Source organism: Charadrius vociferus, unplaced genomic scaffold, assembly GCF_000708025.1.
Source record: "Charadrius vociferus isolate BGI_N301 unplaced genomic scaffold, ASM70802v2 scaffold97, whole genome shotgun sequence".
Classification (NCBI taxonomy): domain Eukaryota; kingdom Metazoa; phylum Chordata; class Aves; order Charadriiformes; family Charadriidae; genus Charadrius; species Charadrius vociferus.
The window spans coordinates 219,007-236,753 of NW_009649316.1; the positions used below are offsets into that span (position 1 = coordinate 219,007).

General features: G+C 36.3%; 1 protein-coding gene across 1 annotated transcript in view; it reads right to left on the reverse strand.

Moving 5' to 3' along the window:
- The window catches only part of LOC104290340 (contactin-associated protein-like 2), a 792,176-nt gene that overhangs the window by 211,041 nt on the left and 563,388 nt on the right, over nt 1-17,747 (reverse strand). Inside the window, exons 5-6 of the mRNA XM_009889431.1 lie at nt 3,756-3,959; nt 1,350-1,534 (exon numbers count right to left, since the gene is read on the reverse strand). Of these exons, the coding sequence (XP_009887733.1) occupies nt 1,350-1,534; nt 3,756-3,959 (389 nt within the window). The remainder of the gene's footprint in view (nt 1-1,349; nt 1,535-3,755; nt 3,960-17,747) is intronic.

Consider the following 17,747-nt stretch of genomic DNA (forward strand, 5'->3'; position numbering starts at 1 on the left):
AGTATCTTTGAGAACTGCCAGTGAGGTCGCTAATGTCAGAGAAGAGAGGAAGGTGAATCTCCTGGATTCTGCTATTACTAGAGGTAAATTCGTTGTATGCAATACATTTATTATGTAAAACATGCTACACATATATACGTTTTTATATATATGTGCAAATTTCCCAACCCTGACTTATGACATTCAGCCTAACTTCTTCTGTAGTTCACTCACTTGACAGTCTTTAATAAAATCTATTTATGTGGGTTTTTAGTAGCTCAATTCAGAGCTTCAGTGCTCAATGAGTAACAGAGGTACAGACATATTTGCTCATTATTTTCTCATTATAACTGCTACCAAAGAAGATATTTATAAAGATTTTTGGAATATAAGTAAATATTTGATTCAGTAACATTTACAATCATAGGTAATTTTTTCAAACATTCATATCATATTCTTGATCAAAAGATTGTTTATAACAATATCAATACACAAGTTAATTCAAACTTTTCTGCATTACATCATTTTGATTCCCTCTCACTGCTTAAAAAGTTGCAAGGATGGAAATACATGTATTTAGCTCAGCCAGCCCATTAATTCTCATTAGAAACAGTAAAGAGTGCAAGAAAATCATTATAGAAAGTTTGTAATAACCAATGTGCTGAACTTTATGTAACAATTTAGAGGAACTGAACAAGTCCATAATAGCAGAAACAAGAGTGTAATCAAACAACAAATCCATGTTTAATTACTACCAACACTTGTGTGCATTAACCTGGCTGATTAAACAAAAGTTTTTTAGAACTTTCCTAACTCTTTATTGCTTCTTTATAAAAAGAAGTTATTGATGGCATATTTGTGAAAATACAAGGAAGTACATGCCTGCCTAAGACAAGAAAGATCAAGATCCATGCTGGTAAAAGGGTTCTACTCTTCTTGCTTTGCTAAAAATAAATACTAATTGTCACCACAGAATGAGGCTTTCTGATTCAAGTGCAAAAGTATCCCTTGAATAGAATAACAGATTGTATTATTTTTTTTAATCTACTTCCCGCTTACAGCAGCTGCTTTTAGAGATTTTAAAAGTAGTGTATGCTTAGCTTGCTGAATAACATAGATCTCCCATTTTAAAACAAAAGGCTAAAGTGACTCTTACACCAGATGGGATCTGGTAGACTAATGAAGAGAAACTTAATTTACACTTAAGAGAGTGTTTGGAAGAAAATTTCAGAGAATATAAGGGAAAAAAATAATTAAAACAATGTACAAAAATGTACAAACTCAAATTATATTATTTGTCTTTTCTCTTCTTAATGGACTTTTTTTTATAAAGCCAATTTGAATGAAAACAAAGAAGTTTCACCGTCTACCTCATAATCCAGGTCCAGGTAATCAAATTCTCCATTGGTTCTGAAGTGCTGCATGTGTCTGTCCAGGGTGAGATTGATGTTTCTCCCGTGGCGCTCTATGATGATGGAGTGCCAGTGGTGATCATCCAAGAGGCTGCCTGTCATCACGGATGTGTGGCCATAAATAGAGCCAAGCTGGTTGCTGCCTAAGATGGGAATAGAAACAATAGCAATTCTCACCTCATACCAGTTAGGCAAACATTTTCCTTTTGCTCTGTCAATATTTCACCTGAATCACACCAGACACACAATAAGCTGAAAGAAGTCAGTCTGCTATGAAGCTAAGGTCTGCCCAGTGGAGAGTTGCTCCCATAAATACAAATAGCTAGACCAAATACACCAAGTATCTGATCAGTGAACTGTATAAATAGTTATTCATAATTGTAGTTATTTGGAGGTGAACCAGAGAAGCAATATCAAGTTTCAGTTGTAAAGTCGCTTTCAAGTAGGGGTTTTCTGTGTTTTCATCTCTACACTACAGAAATGAAAAGCTGTCACCTTTGGGGCAGGTCTTGAGCTTCCCTGGAACTGTACTGATTTATGACTGTTGAGGAAGACGTGGTGCCTGATAACAGACTTTGGTAACAAAAAGCCCTTTCAGTCTGAGTTCTACACTTAGGAGGCTCTGCCAGTACAACTATACCAACGAGCATATAGTAAAAGACTCAATGCAGACTGAGCTAACAGCAGCAAAAATGTCTTCTACTAACAGAGCTTGTTTTGGTCTTTCCTCCTGCAGCAACCTTCCTATTCTGGAAGTCAAACGACTGGCAGGAGTACAGTTTTTCAGTTCTCTGCTGTGTTTTCCAGGGACTTTTGCCAGTGCAACTATGCTAGTCAGAGATCACATCTTATTGCAATCTGACTGACACAGCTAAGCCAGCAAAGTTTGACAGCATGGATCTCAACTGAAGCAGCAAATGACTAATTTAGCAGTAAGTTTAAAAAATTGCTGCACTGTTCAATAACTCAGTGCAATCTTCCATGTTCTGAATACATGAGGACCTAAAGCATTTCTGGAGAATTTCTTACCATCAAGCATGCCTGCAACTTAGACCTTAAGGTCTGTGCATGTTGATAACTCGTTCTGGCAAATCACACTTCTATGGCTTAAGACATTGCTACCCTACAAATGAACATACTGCCACTGATCCTTCAACAGCCGTTGGTTAAAAAAAAATATATATATAAAAATTCCATGCATGTCCATGAGCCTCAGTTTCTTCAATGTAAAGTCAAATCCAGCACAAAGCGAAACCTAAATCCACCCCCGTCTCCCCATCCTCCCTCCCCCACGATGTTTGAAACTAAGTCACTGGATTTCACCAGGCAAAATGAACATCCCTTTCCACTGACTGGTACAATACTCTCAGGGAGAGGACGAATAACACCATAAAACATTACTTCTGTTTATTAAGTGAGCGTGTGTCACAGGACCTATTCCCATTTGTCTGCCTAGTGGTTTAAGAACATCCCCACCAAGCACATATATGGAAGTTATAATAGATTATAAAGACAGACTGAATTGAAGAATATGAAGAAACTGGAAATGAGGGGGTTAGTACTGCAATTAAAATTGTTAAAAATAGATAACTGCTATAGGAAAACGTGCTTTCCTCCTCCTCATCTGTACATGTTGCTCTTTAGAAAAAGAGCAGGAGAAAATGCTAGTGGAAATAATTACTATTCAATGTAAATAATGAACAGAATAATTTACTCTTCACGTGTCTGTAAGAGAACTAAGGAAAGTTACGTGAAATCTTTTCAAAAGCTCTTTGTTTGAAGGGAAAAAAGATAATACCTGAAGCCAGATAAATGTGGGTTTCTTTCATAATAAATGTACTTTATAAATTCAGTCACTCATGAGTCTTTCACTGGGAAGGAAAAAGGAGTCTGGAACTAGAGTAACATATACAGGATTCCATCATCAGATTGCCTGATAAACTGATACGTCGTCTTTCCTTTCCTACTCCTACTTCTCAGATTCTAGGAAGGCTGCTGAACTTCAGCTTCCCGTGGCCCGTAACCTCCCAGATTGATACCTTTTTTTGCTGCAAGGTTCCTAAGGGTGACCTTTATTGCTCTAGCACTGATGACAGTGTCCTTCTCTCACACAACACCACAGCTGAGGCCAAATAAAATCCTGTTTTCCTGTATGATCTTATGTTTATGGTGTCTCACACAGAGTAAAAAGGAAGGAGTGGAACAGAAAAAAAAAAAAAACATACAGAAAGGGAATGAATATCATTTCACCAATTATTTGATAAATGATGTGGTTTACCATATTATGGGAGAAAAAAGGATGTAATATTTGACCTCAAATTTTTGTGGTAGTTAAAAAGTACACAAAACTAAATCACAGCATACCTAAATTTAAATTTAGAACAAGTTTGGCTTTCTTCAGTTCCAAGGTGATATAGTCTCCTTGCTGTCCTTCTCCATGGAAGATTACACCTTCGCTTTCAGAAGTCTTAAATTTCAGAGAGATGACATCTTTCAGTGTTTTCATTTTCTTGTTCCTGAATCTGTATGGTAACACTACATGGCCATCAAAATTGATAACATCAGCCCCTAAAGGAAAAAGCAAATAACATTGTTGATGAGTGATTATATATTCCTGTGGCCACCAGAAAAACAAGACATGCCTTATGTAGATTGTACCTGAACAGAATAAAAAATGTGCAACTGTGATATGCATTGTAAATACATTTTGTCTTCACCCTAATTTAACAATATAAAAAATATGAACCAGGCAGGACATAAATTTAATCCATAGGATATAAAAAAGGCAGATTTTTGGGGACAAATACTACAACTGTACTCAACATCTCTTGGTTTCTTTCAAATACAGTTGGTCCCATGCACACTTTTCTAATTACAGTTGAAAAGGAAAGATAGACTTCCGAGTGGTCATTAATAATTCATTTGATACCTGTTTAAAATCCAGTATAGGTATCTGTGAGGACTGTAAACAGTAAAACATGAGCCCAATGAAATTGCCTAACAATTTTAAAAGATTCCTCAAAGTGTATGTAAACCATAGGCATAAGCCTTGTCTAGTTCAGTTTTATATGGAAATCCTGGGTAAGTTGTGACCTCAGCTAATTTTGAGGAGAAAAAAAAAGAGTTATGTCATTTGGGGTGATTTTTGTTCCTGGTTTTATTCAAAATCTGGGAAGAAAATTGTGGGGTGCAACTGTTGTCATTTAAAGTCAATCCAATACTCATACAAATGTTGCATAATGACACAACAAAATATCATGTTGTCTTGTTCTCATAATTTAATCTCTACTCCAAAGAATGAGCCACAATTTTCCACAGGTGAGAAACACAGTGAAAATAGCTGATTCCATTCAACAGATGTACTCCTACTGAGTGTTTAATCTTGTCTTTTAAGCAGAGCTCGGTAAAAGATTGTAAATAGATAATGATCTCTAAAAATGGATATAGATTTATTTAAGAAATCTCCTTTGTAAACTGCTTAACCTGTGATCAATCACCAGTGCCTTAGCTACTATTTGCACGATCATTTCATCCTCACTATTCACAAATGACAACTTAAATAGTCACTAAGCAAAATTCTTAAAAAAGCGTTAATAAAATAATATTCATTTTTTAAAAGAAAAAAGTGTTTCCCACCCACATTCCTCAAAAACATTCACATCTCTTATTGACATACCATATTCATACCAGTTGTTTCACACTCTGAATGAAATGAAGGATGGCATTTTATCATATATTCTTCAGTCACATCTGATTATCGCCTACTTCTGTGGGCTACTCTTCGGTGACTGCTTGCAACTTTTTAGTCTTCCTAATTTGGTTTTGCTATTATAGTGGAAAGTAATTTAAATCTTTCAGACCCCCTCAAAAACACAGAAGCAAACCTACTCCTCTTGTGTAATTAACACAGCAGAATCTTTTAAAACACCTTAAAAACACTTTGTACACTATGCCTAAATGACTGCATATATTTCAATTTGAATTTATGTGGGTGACATTAGCTGATTATGCTAAAACCTGTTGCCTTTCTTCTTACATGTCAAACACACATTTAAAAAATGCTTACTTTCAACTAATCTCTGAAACTTATTTTACGCCCTGAGAAGAGCCTAAACAAATGTATGCATCCATCCCTGTGTCGAGAATTTAGGAACCACCAAAATGGTCTGCTGAGTCAATTTTTACCAGTTATGTCATCAATTGCTATCAAAGAAATGCTTATGTATAGCACCTGCTATGCCTAAGCCTATATACATATATAGCTTATGCATATGCTTATATACAGCTTTTTCATATTCTATAATTTCCAGAAATACTTTTCACAGTGATATGACAGCTATTTGAGTGTCAAAGAAGAGCATTCAATCAAGCTTCATGACGTTTAGCATTTATTTTCTAGAGAAAAGTATGTAAAACCACAACCACGATTTCATGAATGATTTCTATTTCTTTGTTCAGTCAAAAAATCCACAATCCATCTTGTATTCATTAACTAAAACACACCCAATTGAGAGTGAGGCTTGCAGTCATGTTGATTAAATGCCTATTTATACTTCCTTATATCATTGACCATAGCAAGTTTTCAAATATAAAGACCAACATATTATGCTTCCATCCTTCAGGATTTTCCCCACAAATCACTAGTATAATAAATAGTTCTTTCCTACTTCCAGGTTGTTTGTTTTGCTGACACAATGATTCTCTTCATGGTGATGAAATATGTGATATGTGTTTCTGGTTGATATAACCATTTGTCCTCTGTACATCTATAATAAATCTGTATGTATAATCACAATATGGTTTTTATCCTCAGTTTACGCCAACTGTTTACTCTCTAGGGATTATTACAAATTGCAGTAGTTAAGAACTTTGCTATCTTGCAGAAACTATGTTTACAGTTCCTAAGACATGAGGGAAGCCTGACAGTGGGCAGTTGTTGACCTACAAGTCCACCTAATTTATACTAAAGATAAAATTATGGATCTTGATGCAGCATGGATCATCAGGGTTTGTGATTTTACCTTTACAATGCTGCCACTTTTTAGCTCGAGTTTGAAAGATAACTAATGTTTTCTGCAAACCAGCATCAAATATTTACATTTCAGAATCTACCTGAGATCAAAATGTAAGACATGCTGTCTCATACTGACTCATGGTCACACATTGGCTCAGATACAAAGGCCACTAATACTAATGGAAGGAGAATTAAACATGTCAAAAAAAGCTGTGTTAAGCCTGAAAAGTAAGTCTAATCACTCTGTTTACCTTTTCAAGTTAGATCAGAAAAATTCATACAAAGTACCTTTCTTTCGCTACTAGCAACAGCCAAAGACTCCACAATACTCTTGCTGTAGGAGTCAAAGAGATCTAGAAGACTGAGGATGCAGATTCTATAATGCACGTTTCCTCATGTCTCCATAAGAAATTGCCCCTCTCTTTTTAAAAAGATTAATAGACATATGCAATGCATTTCTGTTTCACAGTATTTTTTTAACATATTTGAACTGGTAGCAGCTGACTGTCATCAAAGAGATGGGTAATAGTCATTGAAAGATTTGAAGGCTCCTTCCAATGGCCAGGATTTTTTTTTAATTTTTTTTTTAATGCATAGACTTTTTTATGGATCACATCATTGACCTATTACCATGTCTGTGGAAAGGAGATCAAAGGGAAGAATTTAAATTTCTGAATTTTAATTCCAGCCACTTCTTCAAATTATATAGAGCCATATAGTGAGTGTCCCATAGGATTCTCTCACCCTTAATTACCAGCCTAGAAATAACCTGTCCCACGTATAGCTTCCATTCCTGCCATTACTTGCATCACATAACTGGAAGCACCAGTTCTAGACTCTTCTCGCCATTAGAAAGAAGACAGGTATACAGAGACTCTATTTGCACAATAATCATGCAGTGTTTGTTCACCTCTTCTGATTAGATAATGAACTAAGAAACTCGGACCCAAAGGTGTCAGTTTTGTTGTTAGCAGTTGACTTCTTCAATGAAACAGATTACAACCATATAACTTGAACCTACCCTCAAACCTTCCTAAACCTGCAGAGAATTTTGATGAAATGATAAACTTTGACCCTCTTATTGTTTATCCCAACTAAATGATGAAGACATTTTATTCAGTACATAAAACACAACCATTGCAATTGCCTGCAATATCCCATATTTATCAGTATATAATATATAACTCATGTGTATCAGAATGCGGCAATATATATTAGAAGTATCACTCTTTGTTATAAAGCACACCTTACAATACAGATTCCAATAATAAATACTTATTAAGCTCTAAGTGCAACTAAAACTCTCAGACTGATCTGGTTCATCTGAATGACAAATTCCAGAAATGTGAATCAGCTCAAAATTATATATGAGAATGGCATGTTTTATTTGCGCTGCAAGAAATCCATTAAAAAGTTATCAGCATGCAAGGAAGACACATTTTCTCAGGCAGAGATGCAGATGTTGCCCTCAGAAATGAGGCCACTGAGGTTCATATTCTGAGTCTGTATTCAGAAGCAATAGTATGTGATTTCAGAGGTGGGGTTATCTTGTATACACTCACTACTCAAGTAAATGAGTTACTTTTGGAATTTGTTTTGAAGAAACAAAGAACATAGAAAAATATTGTAACAGAGATCATAGCAACCCTTGTTTTTGCTTGCCTTACAAGCTGTTAAGAGATCCAAGAAACACCTTCTTGAGATTTTTGTATTTACATTTAGAAAAGAACTTTTAGAAAAGCACAAAATCTGTTTATAGAGAAAGTATCTACATGAAAGTCACTGTGTTTTCACAAAAATCGTACTTCTATGTAAAGCAAATTTGCTATAGAGATTATACCCTTTAGAATCTACATACAACTGCCTTGAACAAATGCTACAAATGAAAGAAAATTGATGGACATTACAGCTTAAGCATCCTTCATAATGAATATACTTCATAAAAAATATGATTCCATATACAATGTCAGAGATTCCCTTCCATTAACATTTGTTAAAGTTACTTTCTGATAGTTACAGGAACCCCACTTTGTAACATCTGCAAAAGTTACCTTAACAGTCAGGCATCTGATCTAGAGCTGATCAGGACAACGACTTGACTTCTGTGGGTTTGTGGGTTCACAACATGTTGCCCATGAAAATGCAAGTATCCCTTTATACCTATGCCATTGTTACAGTTATGCATACATCTTCTTCATGTCATTCATTGAAGCAAATTCATATCACAAACTTTAACAAAGCTGAGTAAAGTAGCACATTTTTCCAAAATCTGGCCCCGAATTACTACGTTTTGAAAATCATTCAATTAAAAAAAGAAACAGCACTAATCTTTCATTATGCAGCCTTTTTTATGCATAGCTATGCTGGCAGCATGCACATGGGTCTGCATGATAATTCAATCACCTAAAGATTACATAGCAATTATGTTTAAGAATTATCATATGTAGAACTGCGGTAACGACTTGTGTTCCTTCTACGATGACACTCGGCTATTTAATATCATGATAATTAACATGAGACGCAGAATGGTACTTAGACAGCAAACCATATAATTCCTATAATTGCAGTGTAAATATATATTTTTTTCTCATCCTTAGCCACTCAACTACCAGCTTTAGTAGGAAAGAGACCTAAGCCATTGCATACAGTATGTTCACTTGCATTCAGTGAAGTCTGACTGTTTTCAGAGGCTACTGCTGCAATGGGGGAATTTTATTTTATTTTTTTTTTCAAGTGCAACAAAAAGTGAGAAAGGGGAAAGAGAGAGAAAGAGGATAAAATGCAGAAAGATGAGGAGAAAATAAATTAGCAATATTTTATTAAAAACTTACATTTAAATAGGAAGTACAGCTATGATGACTTTCAATTTGATTTCTCCCCCATGGATTTCCTACAATATGGATGGACTGGATAACACTATTGACCTCTTAAAAATATAACACCACTTTCATTTTGCTAGGAAGATGTGTTAGGCCTTATCCCAGTATATGTATGAGACACCACATTAAAACTATTTCAGTAGTTAATATCATCAGCACATTCAATTTTCCTCTAAAAAATAATAAAGTCAGAAAGCCTTAAAAATATCGTCGGGGAAATGGGTGATACATGTTACCCCATTCCCAAATCTCAAAGGAACATAAGTCACCAGTCATAGGTCTCACTATCTACTTTTGTACTTTCAGCCATGTACAGGATTTGGTAAAATTTCGTCAGGGAACTAAATCTGTTTAAAGATATTTTATTTGGAGCTCCAAAATAATTTGACAATTGATTATAAAGAAACAACTTCAAATCTGGACTCAAGCTCCAGAACTTCTCTATTTCCTCCCTTTCTTGTGAGTGAAATGTAATTATCCTCAATGTCAGCACCTGAAGAATGAAGAAGTGGTCATTCACAGACTCAATACCGAGACTTCAGCACAGCTACCTAGTTACTTTTCTCAAGGCACAGCATGGAATTACTAAAAAATCCCTTCTATCAGACACAGTAAAACAACACTGATTAGAACAAAGCAAAACAGCAAAGTACTGTCCAGAAAAATGCTCACCATACAGCAGACAAAATCAACATTATTAATTGCAAATTTAATACGTACGCATATTTTGAAATTGCTACTGATCTCTGAATGATCGATTCCACAAAACCTGTACAGAATATTTCACTGGGATTAAAAATAAAAAGTTCTGTACTACTGTTCCACGGTAACCTTAGGTGAAATTTTCTCACTCCATTATCTCTATTTCATCTGCTTAAATCTTCTGTTTAGATCAAACAATTTTTAGGGAAAAGATCTTCACTTCTATCATTCTTTTCTTACTCCATAATGTGACCTTTGTGTCTGATGTACTAATACTATAGTAATAAATAGCATTAACTGTCCACTGAGCATCTATTATCTGAAAACATCAGAGATGCATCAAAGCATCTCTGGCTGGGCCAAAGTATTCCATATGTGTAGTTCCATTTCTTGTTGCTATTAGTCATGGGTACTAAAATATTATTATGACAAATGTAAGCACATAAACAGTGTATTATTTACATATTTTAACAGCAAAAATGAGGTTTTCTCCTAACAAAGCAAAGGATAAGGCTCAAAATTATTCCAAACCCATACTCTCATTTTGTTATTACTCACGATCAATTACATACACAGAAATTACTTCAGAAGACCCTTATCTACTTTTTCAGGAGTTCCAAATACTGTCAACATGATAGCATGTCGAATTTGTCACTTGAGTTGTAGCCACTCGAATCTCAGCGGCACCAAGTTAGCTGAGGTCATGTTAGAGATGTATTACTACATGTCATTGCACCAGAAAAATGCAGAAGCCGTGTCCCAGCACAGCAGCCAAAAGATTGTCTCCTCTTTTATGCTTTCTTACAATAATGCCGAGAGCCAAAGATACCGTGTTTGAACATTGCCTTCAGGCACTACAGTCCAGCCGTAAGGACATGGGCAACTGTGGCTTGAAATCTGCTGCGGCAAAACTGACACTCTTTTTACTCTCCTTTTTGAAAGGCAATGCATCTGCCACAAAGGCAACCTCCCCCCGCACCCCCAAAAAAACCCTCATACAGATACAGATGTATCTTGCATATACAATAATGTATATCTCTTCATATTCTAGAACCATAAGGTAAAGGAAAATAAATTTTAAGTTTCTGTTGCCTGCTTAGCTTCCGCTGCATTGAATCTGAATCTGTTGTTATCTGTCAATAAGTCCAACCCTAAGTCATGTCAATGCTTGAAAAAGAAAAAAATACATTTGCTATGAGGTTTGGAATTTTTTTCTTGCTTTTCTTTACATTAGATATGATGTGTATACAGCAATGCGGTATCAAAGTAGCAAAGGATGTTTCATCAAGGTCTATTTTTAACTCAATTCTTGGGTAAAAGACACAAATTTTATTCTTATATTTTATATACTTGCCAGAAACTCTGAAAATAAGTCTATGAGGAAGTATTCCCTAAGGTGGCAAGAATGCTTTGCCAATTTCTGAGTGCAATATCCACGGAAGGTATGCCAAAAGCGCTCGCTACTTTTCAAATTTTTTCTGAATTTCAAAGCACAGGCATTTTTTTCCTATTGTTATTATCATCACTGCTGTTGTTATAATGCCAGTATACTACTACTCATTTTGCTATCTCTTGTGTAAATGTCTGTAAATACGTGGTTCTTCATCTCAGACAATTTAATGCCCAATAAGAAACAAATGCAACAAGTTAAAATGAATAAGCAGTAGAAGAAAAATAAAAAGGAAGGAAAACAATATAAATAAATGTATTCTAATGACTTTGGCTGAAAGTCCTCTCCCACTTTTTTTTTTTCTCAGTAGGATAATTGTGTTATTTCTCTAATTTTTGTTGCTATATTGCTACACAAGCTAATTGTTGCTTAAAAGACAATCATTTTGTGATCAGTGTAACCACTAGTGCAGTGCTCTGAAGAATTACACCTAACTTGGGGTTTGTATCATATAAGATAAAAGCAGGTTCTCAGGGAAAATCTGGAGGTCTGGCAAGGCATTAGTTACAGCATACACAGAAGAAAACACTAAAACATAAAAAACTTATGAACTCAGACTAAGCCCCCAAATATGCCACCAAATTATTGTCTTAAGGGTGTGTATAACTAGGATAATTTTTCAAGAACTTAACACTGTGGTTGATGATTTTTTTTTCTGCCAGTCCTAATGTAACATGAGATTTTCAAGTAAATGTTCTTTCATTAATTCTTCAGCTTTCTAAAAGACAACTTCATTTAAAAACCAAATGGGAACATTTTAAAATATGTTATGTTTATACTATGAATTGGATAAATGAGGCAATAAGCATGTTTATAGTACACTTTGCAATTCAGCTTTAAATTTACACATCCCAACCACAGTTTACAAATTAGACGATACTGAATACTATGCTCGTATAGTGGACTACTAACAGTACCAGAGAGAACTGAGGTAAGACTGCAGTTCAGGATAATCTTCAGCTCAGATAAAAAATATGCCTTCCATAATCTACTCTGGTTTGTGACTCCAGAAAGTTAATTACGATGCATAGTATGAGATGCAGTCTACCTGAAGGGTAGACTATTCGTAGGGGAGATAAGAGGAGATTGAGCACCACAAAAAATACAACTTCCATGGCAATGTGTTTCTCTGCTTAATTCCAATTATTTAATTGCTTAAACAATGAGTTTCTCATTGTTTTCCAACCAGAAAATCTCTGAGCTTACCTGTATATTGTAATGATGTAACAAGGCTTTTTAACAGAGGTATTTTGTCCTAAGAATGTAATTCATGTTACTCTTGATGCACACTTAATTATCTTTAAAATAGTTTTATTTAAATAGTTAAAGTTCAAATTAGAAAAAGAAATTGAAAGCTGTTCTGAAGATCTGCTGAATCCCGAGGTTGGAGACCTGGGTATTTTTAACTATCTTTGAACTATAAGGTGCAAATTAAACTGTGTAGTCTTCATCACCTTAAAGTCATACTAGCATGAACATCATTTGTATTCATCACTGATAAAGTAAGAGCTGGTAGGCCATAAAATCATTCCTTTTTACCAAAAACTTCTCCAGTGTTTCTGGTTGTAACAATCATGTTTTAGTTGATAATTTTCCAGGTCACAGTACAATGGTATTCACCAAATGGACAAAACAGAAGCAGTTTAATACATAAGGTTTTGTACTTTAAAATGTTTTCGTATGTATAGCATTGCAAGGGTCATTTATGATTATAAAAGTTAAAACTCAGGCATCTTGCAACTATGCACTAGAAACGGTCAAATGTTCCCTATGATTTATTATTTTCTAGCTATGGTACTTCCAAATAAATTTGTTAGTAATACATGTATAATTGAAATATTCTAAAGAAACTCAGATTTTTGTATTTTATCGTGGTGATTTACAAGTCAGAAGTGTTCCTTGCAACCGTAAATACATTTAGTTCTATCCTGCATTGTGAAACCTGTCATTTGATGTTGGATCTCAATGGGAACATTAAAGTGTATAATTAAACTCTGGAACCAGGTAGAGTAAAGAACTTAATTTACTTGAAAACAGCTAGCCTCTAATAATGTTTTCACTGTTTATTAAAAAAGTAAATCACAAGAGCTCCAGGTCAATAAAAAGGGACAATTCCGATTCTTACATTGCAAATGGCCAAAACAGGTTTCAATCCTTATTAAACTGCTGAGCTCGCTCATTACTTAAGGAAAAAAAAAAAAAGCCTACAGCAAAGAAAGAAGCTGTATCACATCATACAACATTTACACTCAATTTACTCAATGAATAAATGAGCTACAAAATGGACAAGACAATCTATTAAAACATTAAGGAAACAGACGGCTAGCTGGAGCCCTTGTTTTAATGTTTACAGCTGCACATAAACAGGAAGACGGACAGTTTACCAACAAAATACTGATTCAGATTTTCTCTTTCTAATTTCTCTTTGAGCTGATGTCACACAAGTCTGATGGTATATCATCTTTCCACATGTCTTTTAATGTCTGGATGCTCTAAGAATACTCATTACTCAAGGTCACATTCCTCTTTCTGGCTATATCCTTTATTCACATAATCACTCTCAAACACATATTCTTTACTTCTTCCGACCATGGAGCTCATTTAAATTGAACTTTCAAAGGGAGCAGCATACACACTGATTAAGGAACATACAGCAGGGACAGTTTCAAGCTGCTGTACTCAATTAAATCTCATGCAGTAAAAACCTCACCATCGTCATTTGAACTTCTGCAGTTGACCCTAAAGAGCAAGGAGTGCAAGACTGCGTCTCAGTTTTGGCCAGAGGACTCTCACATTTATTCTAGTTCGTAGCCTCACTATTGTCCAGGGCACATAGATGTGTGTCATTAAAGGCCATTTCTAATGGATGTATAATTTTCCCTTCTTTCTTCCCACGACTGCCACTACTACTAATTCAGTCTTGCTGAACCATTTTATTTCAGGAAAAGTGACACTAAGATGGAGCATATTTCTATTTTCAACTACTGCTTTTCAATTAAAAATTATGAGTAAACAGAGGCAAATCTTTTAGTGGAACAACTCTGTACATTTATAAGACAGTTCAGTTTCATTGTTGTACTTCCAAATTATTCAGAGACAAATACCTCGTGTTTAGCACAGCATCAGAAAAGCAGATCACTGAAACTCGGCGTTGGGCAAATAATTCAAGATTAGTAATTCAGCCAATTATTTTTCCTCTCCTTACCTAACATCCAGAATATCTAAGACCATGCATATCTCTAATATTTTCTTTAGTCAGTGTCATCTTGCACATTGAAAAGGTAAGAAAAGGTATTGGTTTCTAACTTGCAAGCTATAAAATTTGAGTCCCAAACTCTATTGTGCATGGATCAAGTGGTGAACTTAATGGTGGCTGAATCCAGTGTTTTCCTATTCCTTTGTATGTATCTCAGTATGTATAATTAAAAACTCCCACTCACATTCAAGGTTATGAGTCAGGGCTTTATTTTCAGATGATCTAAGTTGATTTGGTTCTGCTTAGGTTCAGTGAAAGTCTAATAATTTACTCTAACACGGAGATGGCCCCCAATGATTAAGGGTGTGCTATTGTAATGAGGCATACAGTTGTCAATTTTAAGTGAATAAGTGCTTTATTTGAATAACAATAAGCAAAAATGTAAGGATCTAGTACTGCATTGGCATCACTTGGAACTCTGTTTACACTCCATAGAAAAAAATCCCCAAATGATTCACTATACAGCAATATGAATGTTCAACTTGTGTTTTAACAAGCACATAGAATGAGATAGTTCCCTGAGAGGGAAAAAAACAACAACTTTTGCTTCAGAAATGCTCTCCATGACAGGTAGTACTGCAGGTAAGAGCAGGTAATCACATAATCATTAAGGTTGGAAGGGATCTCTAGAAATTATCTAGTTCAATGCACCTGCTCAGAGCCTATATGCACATTTTATTCTGCCAGAAGCACTGAGTTTCAGTTACCTGGGCCTTCCCCTTTTTTCCTGACCTGAAACAGGAAGTGGGACATTTGCTTTTATCATCAAGTGATTTTTCTTCTTTGTGTTTATCAGGCTGCTCTTTCCAGGGTCAGTGATATATTGTGTCCTGCTCCTCACCGCCAGACATGACGTATCTATAACTTCTGGCAGGCTTTACAATTTAAGATTTGCTGGTGTTGCAAAGTTTAAGACCTTCAAATTCCCCACTTGCCAGAACAGTTCTGGAGAGTCTTTCTTCAGCGTGAGTTTGCTTATGGCATCTCAGGCATGTGACTGGCTGTTCCTCCCCTATGAATTGCAGCATGCATTTCAGGCTTCCCTGCACAACCAGTGCCATCAATTCAGTCTCCTCAACTCTGGATTATTCTTCATCACTAAAGGCTGAAAAAAAGCTGGAAGGATGAAAGTTTCCTCTCAGCAAGAGTATAAGGAACTCCATCCCATACAGTTAACACCGACTAATGAGCAGCCAGTGAAATACTTACAATCACAGAAACTGAAATACTGTTGTGATTCTAGTTCTTCATCCACTACTACTGTTTCACTTTTTCTGGCCTAATATGTTGATTTCATTTAACTTTTCAAGCTCTAAAGTAAGTGCAGACACTAGAATCTAAAATCGTTGCCTTGTTTCCTCAAACATGTTTGAAGTGACTGTAAAGTTACAGACTCCTGACAGAGCCTGTAAGGTGCAAAAGACAGTCATATATGGTCTTAAGACAAACCAGGCAGGTAGCTTTACTTATAGAGGCTTATTTTAGAAGCAACATGCCTTCCTTGCATTCCAGAATCTTTAAATTACGTAGCGTCCTTGCAAGCCTCAGTCCCAAGGAGTCGAAAGAAAGCACACCTTCTGTACCAAAGCAGCACATACACAGCTCTGAGCCCTGACAGCATCAACTCCTCCAGCCTGAAAAAGCCCTGAAAAGTAGGCAGGGGTTGGGTTCAGCTCTCTTGGCCTGGAGAAGGAAGCAGGGATGTAGCATGTGGGAGCAGGCAGGAGAGACCCCAGTAAAAGGCTGGACATCCTTCCCAAGGTGAGCACCCAGCCGTGGCAGGCAGCAGGGGAGGCAGCTCAGTGCTGCCTGCTGACGTGGGCAAGCAAAGCTCTGCAGGTGACTGAGAAAGGGCCTCTCGCCAGCACAGCACAGGCTGGGACAGGGGCCTTCCCAGGTGAGGCCATGAAGTCACCTCTCCAAGCCCAGCCCCAGCTCCTGGAGCAGCCCATCAGGCTCCCCACATTCACCGCTGTTAGCACCAGTTGATGGACCAGACTGCTTGCACCCCAAGCACTGGGTGGCAGTGGCAACCCAGCCTTGCTCAGAAGGTAGGGACCTCAAAAATCCTTGGATCATGGTTTCCTGGAGAAGGAAACTTGAGGACAAGACGGGGAGAGGACATTCACAAGCCCAAGAAGCATGTGCTCTTCCCTTACCGGGGGAAGGCACGTTGCAGCCCCGCGGTGTGGGCTGCACGATGCCGATACCAAGGCCGCAGAGCTGCCACCAGACTCCATTAACACAGAATGTCAGTGTGGGCTCACAGAAAAGCCCTGTGTCGCTGCTGAATGCTGTGTGAGTAAACTTGGTAAGCTTCAGCAGAGTTCAGGGCAGAAAATATCTCTAAAGACAAATCAAACTGCTTGCTTAAGGTTGGGGAAATACAAGTTAAACCTTTTGCTCAATAGAGGAGTCAGATTAAGTAAGAGAAAAAATTGGGAGTTTTGGTTAATCAGTTTGAAATGTCTGGAAGGTTTAAAATATAAGGCTGCATAACATCATACATACAGCTTTTCTTTTAGATGGGAGCATTTTTCTTGTTGGGAGCATTAATCTGTTATTAAAGGCAGCCAAACAATGTTTGCAAATTATTTGAAACAATACTTTTCTTCTCTCAGTCTTCAAACTATGCAATATTTTTTCAGATGATGGAAATACTGAAATACATTTGTCAATAGGTATTTCCAAAAACCTGCTAATGAATTTATTTGCTTCTTAAAAACAATTCAACCAGCTCTATATGTTAGTGACTCTCACTACAGCAAGTACTCATGTTCGCACAATGGATGAAATTTCATAACTGCTACTTAGGGTATGATCTATTATGTTTAATAAGCAAAGGGAGAATAACAGTCAAGATTGTTCCAGATGGGTAAGAAATGCATGTAAATGTGTATAGACAACTCGCTCCAAGTTCATAAGATGCTGCTATTCAATCATGAAGCAATGAATGCTACACATGAATAAAAGAGAAAGAGGCTTTTTTTTTAAACTCAGACGTGGAAAACTAAATTCCATTGCAAAGAATTGCCATGTTCCCTTCTTTAAAACC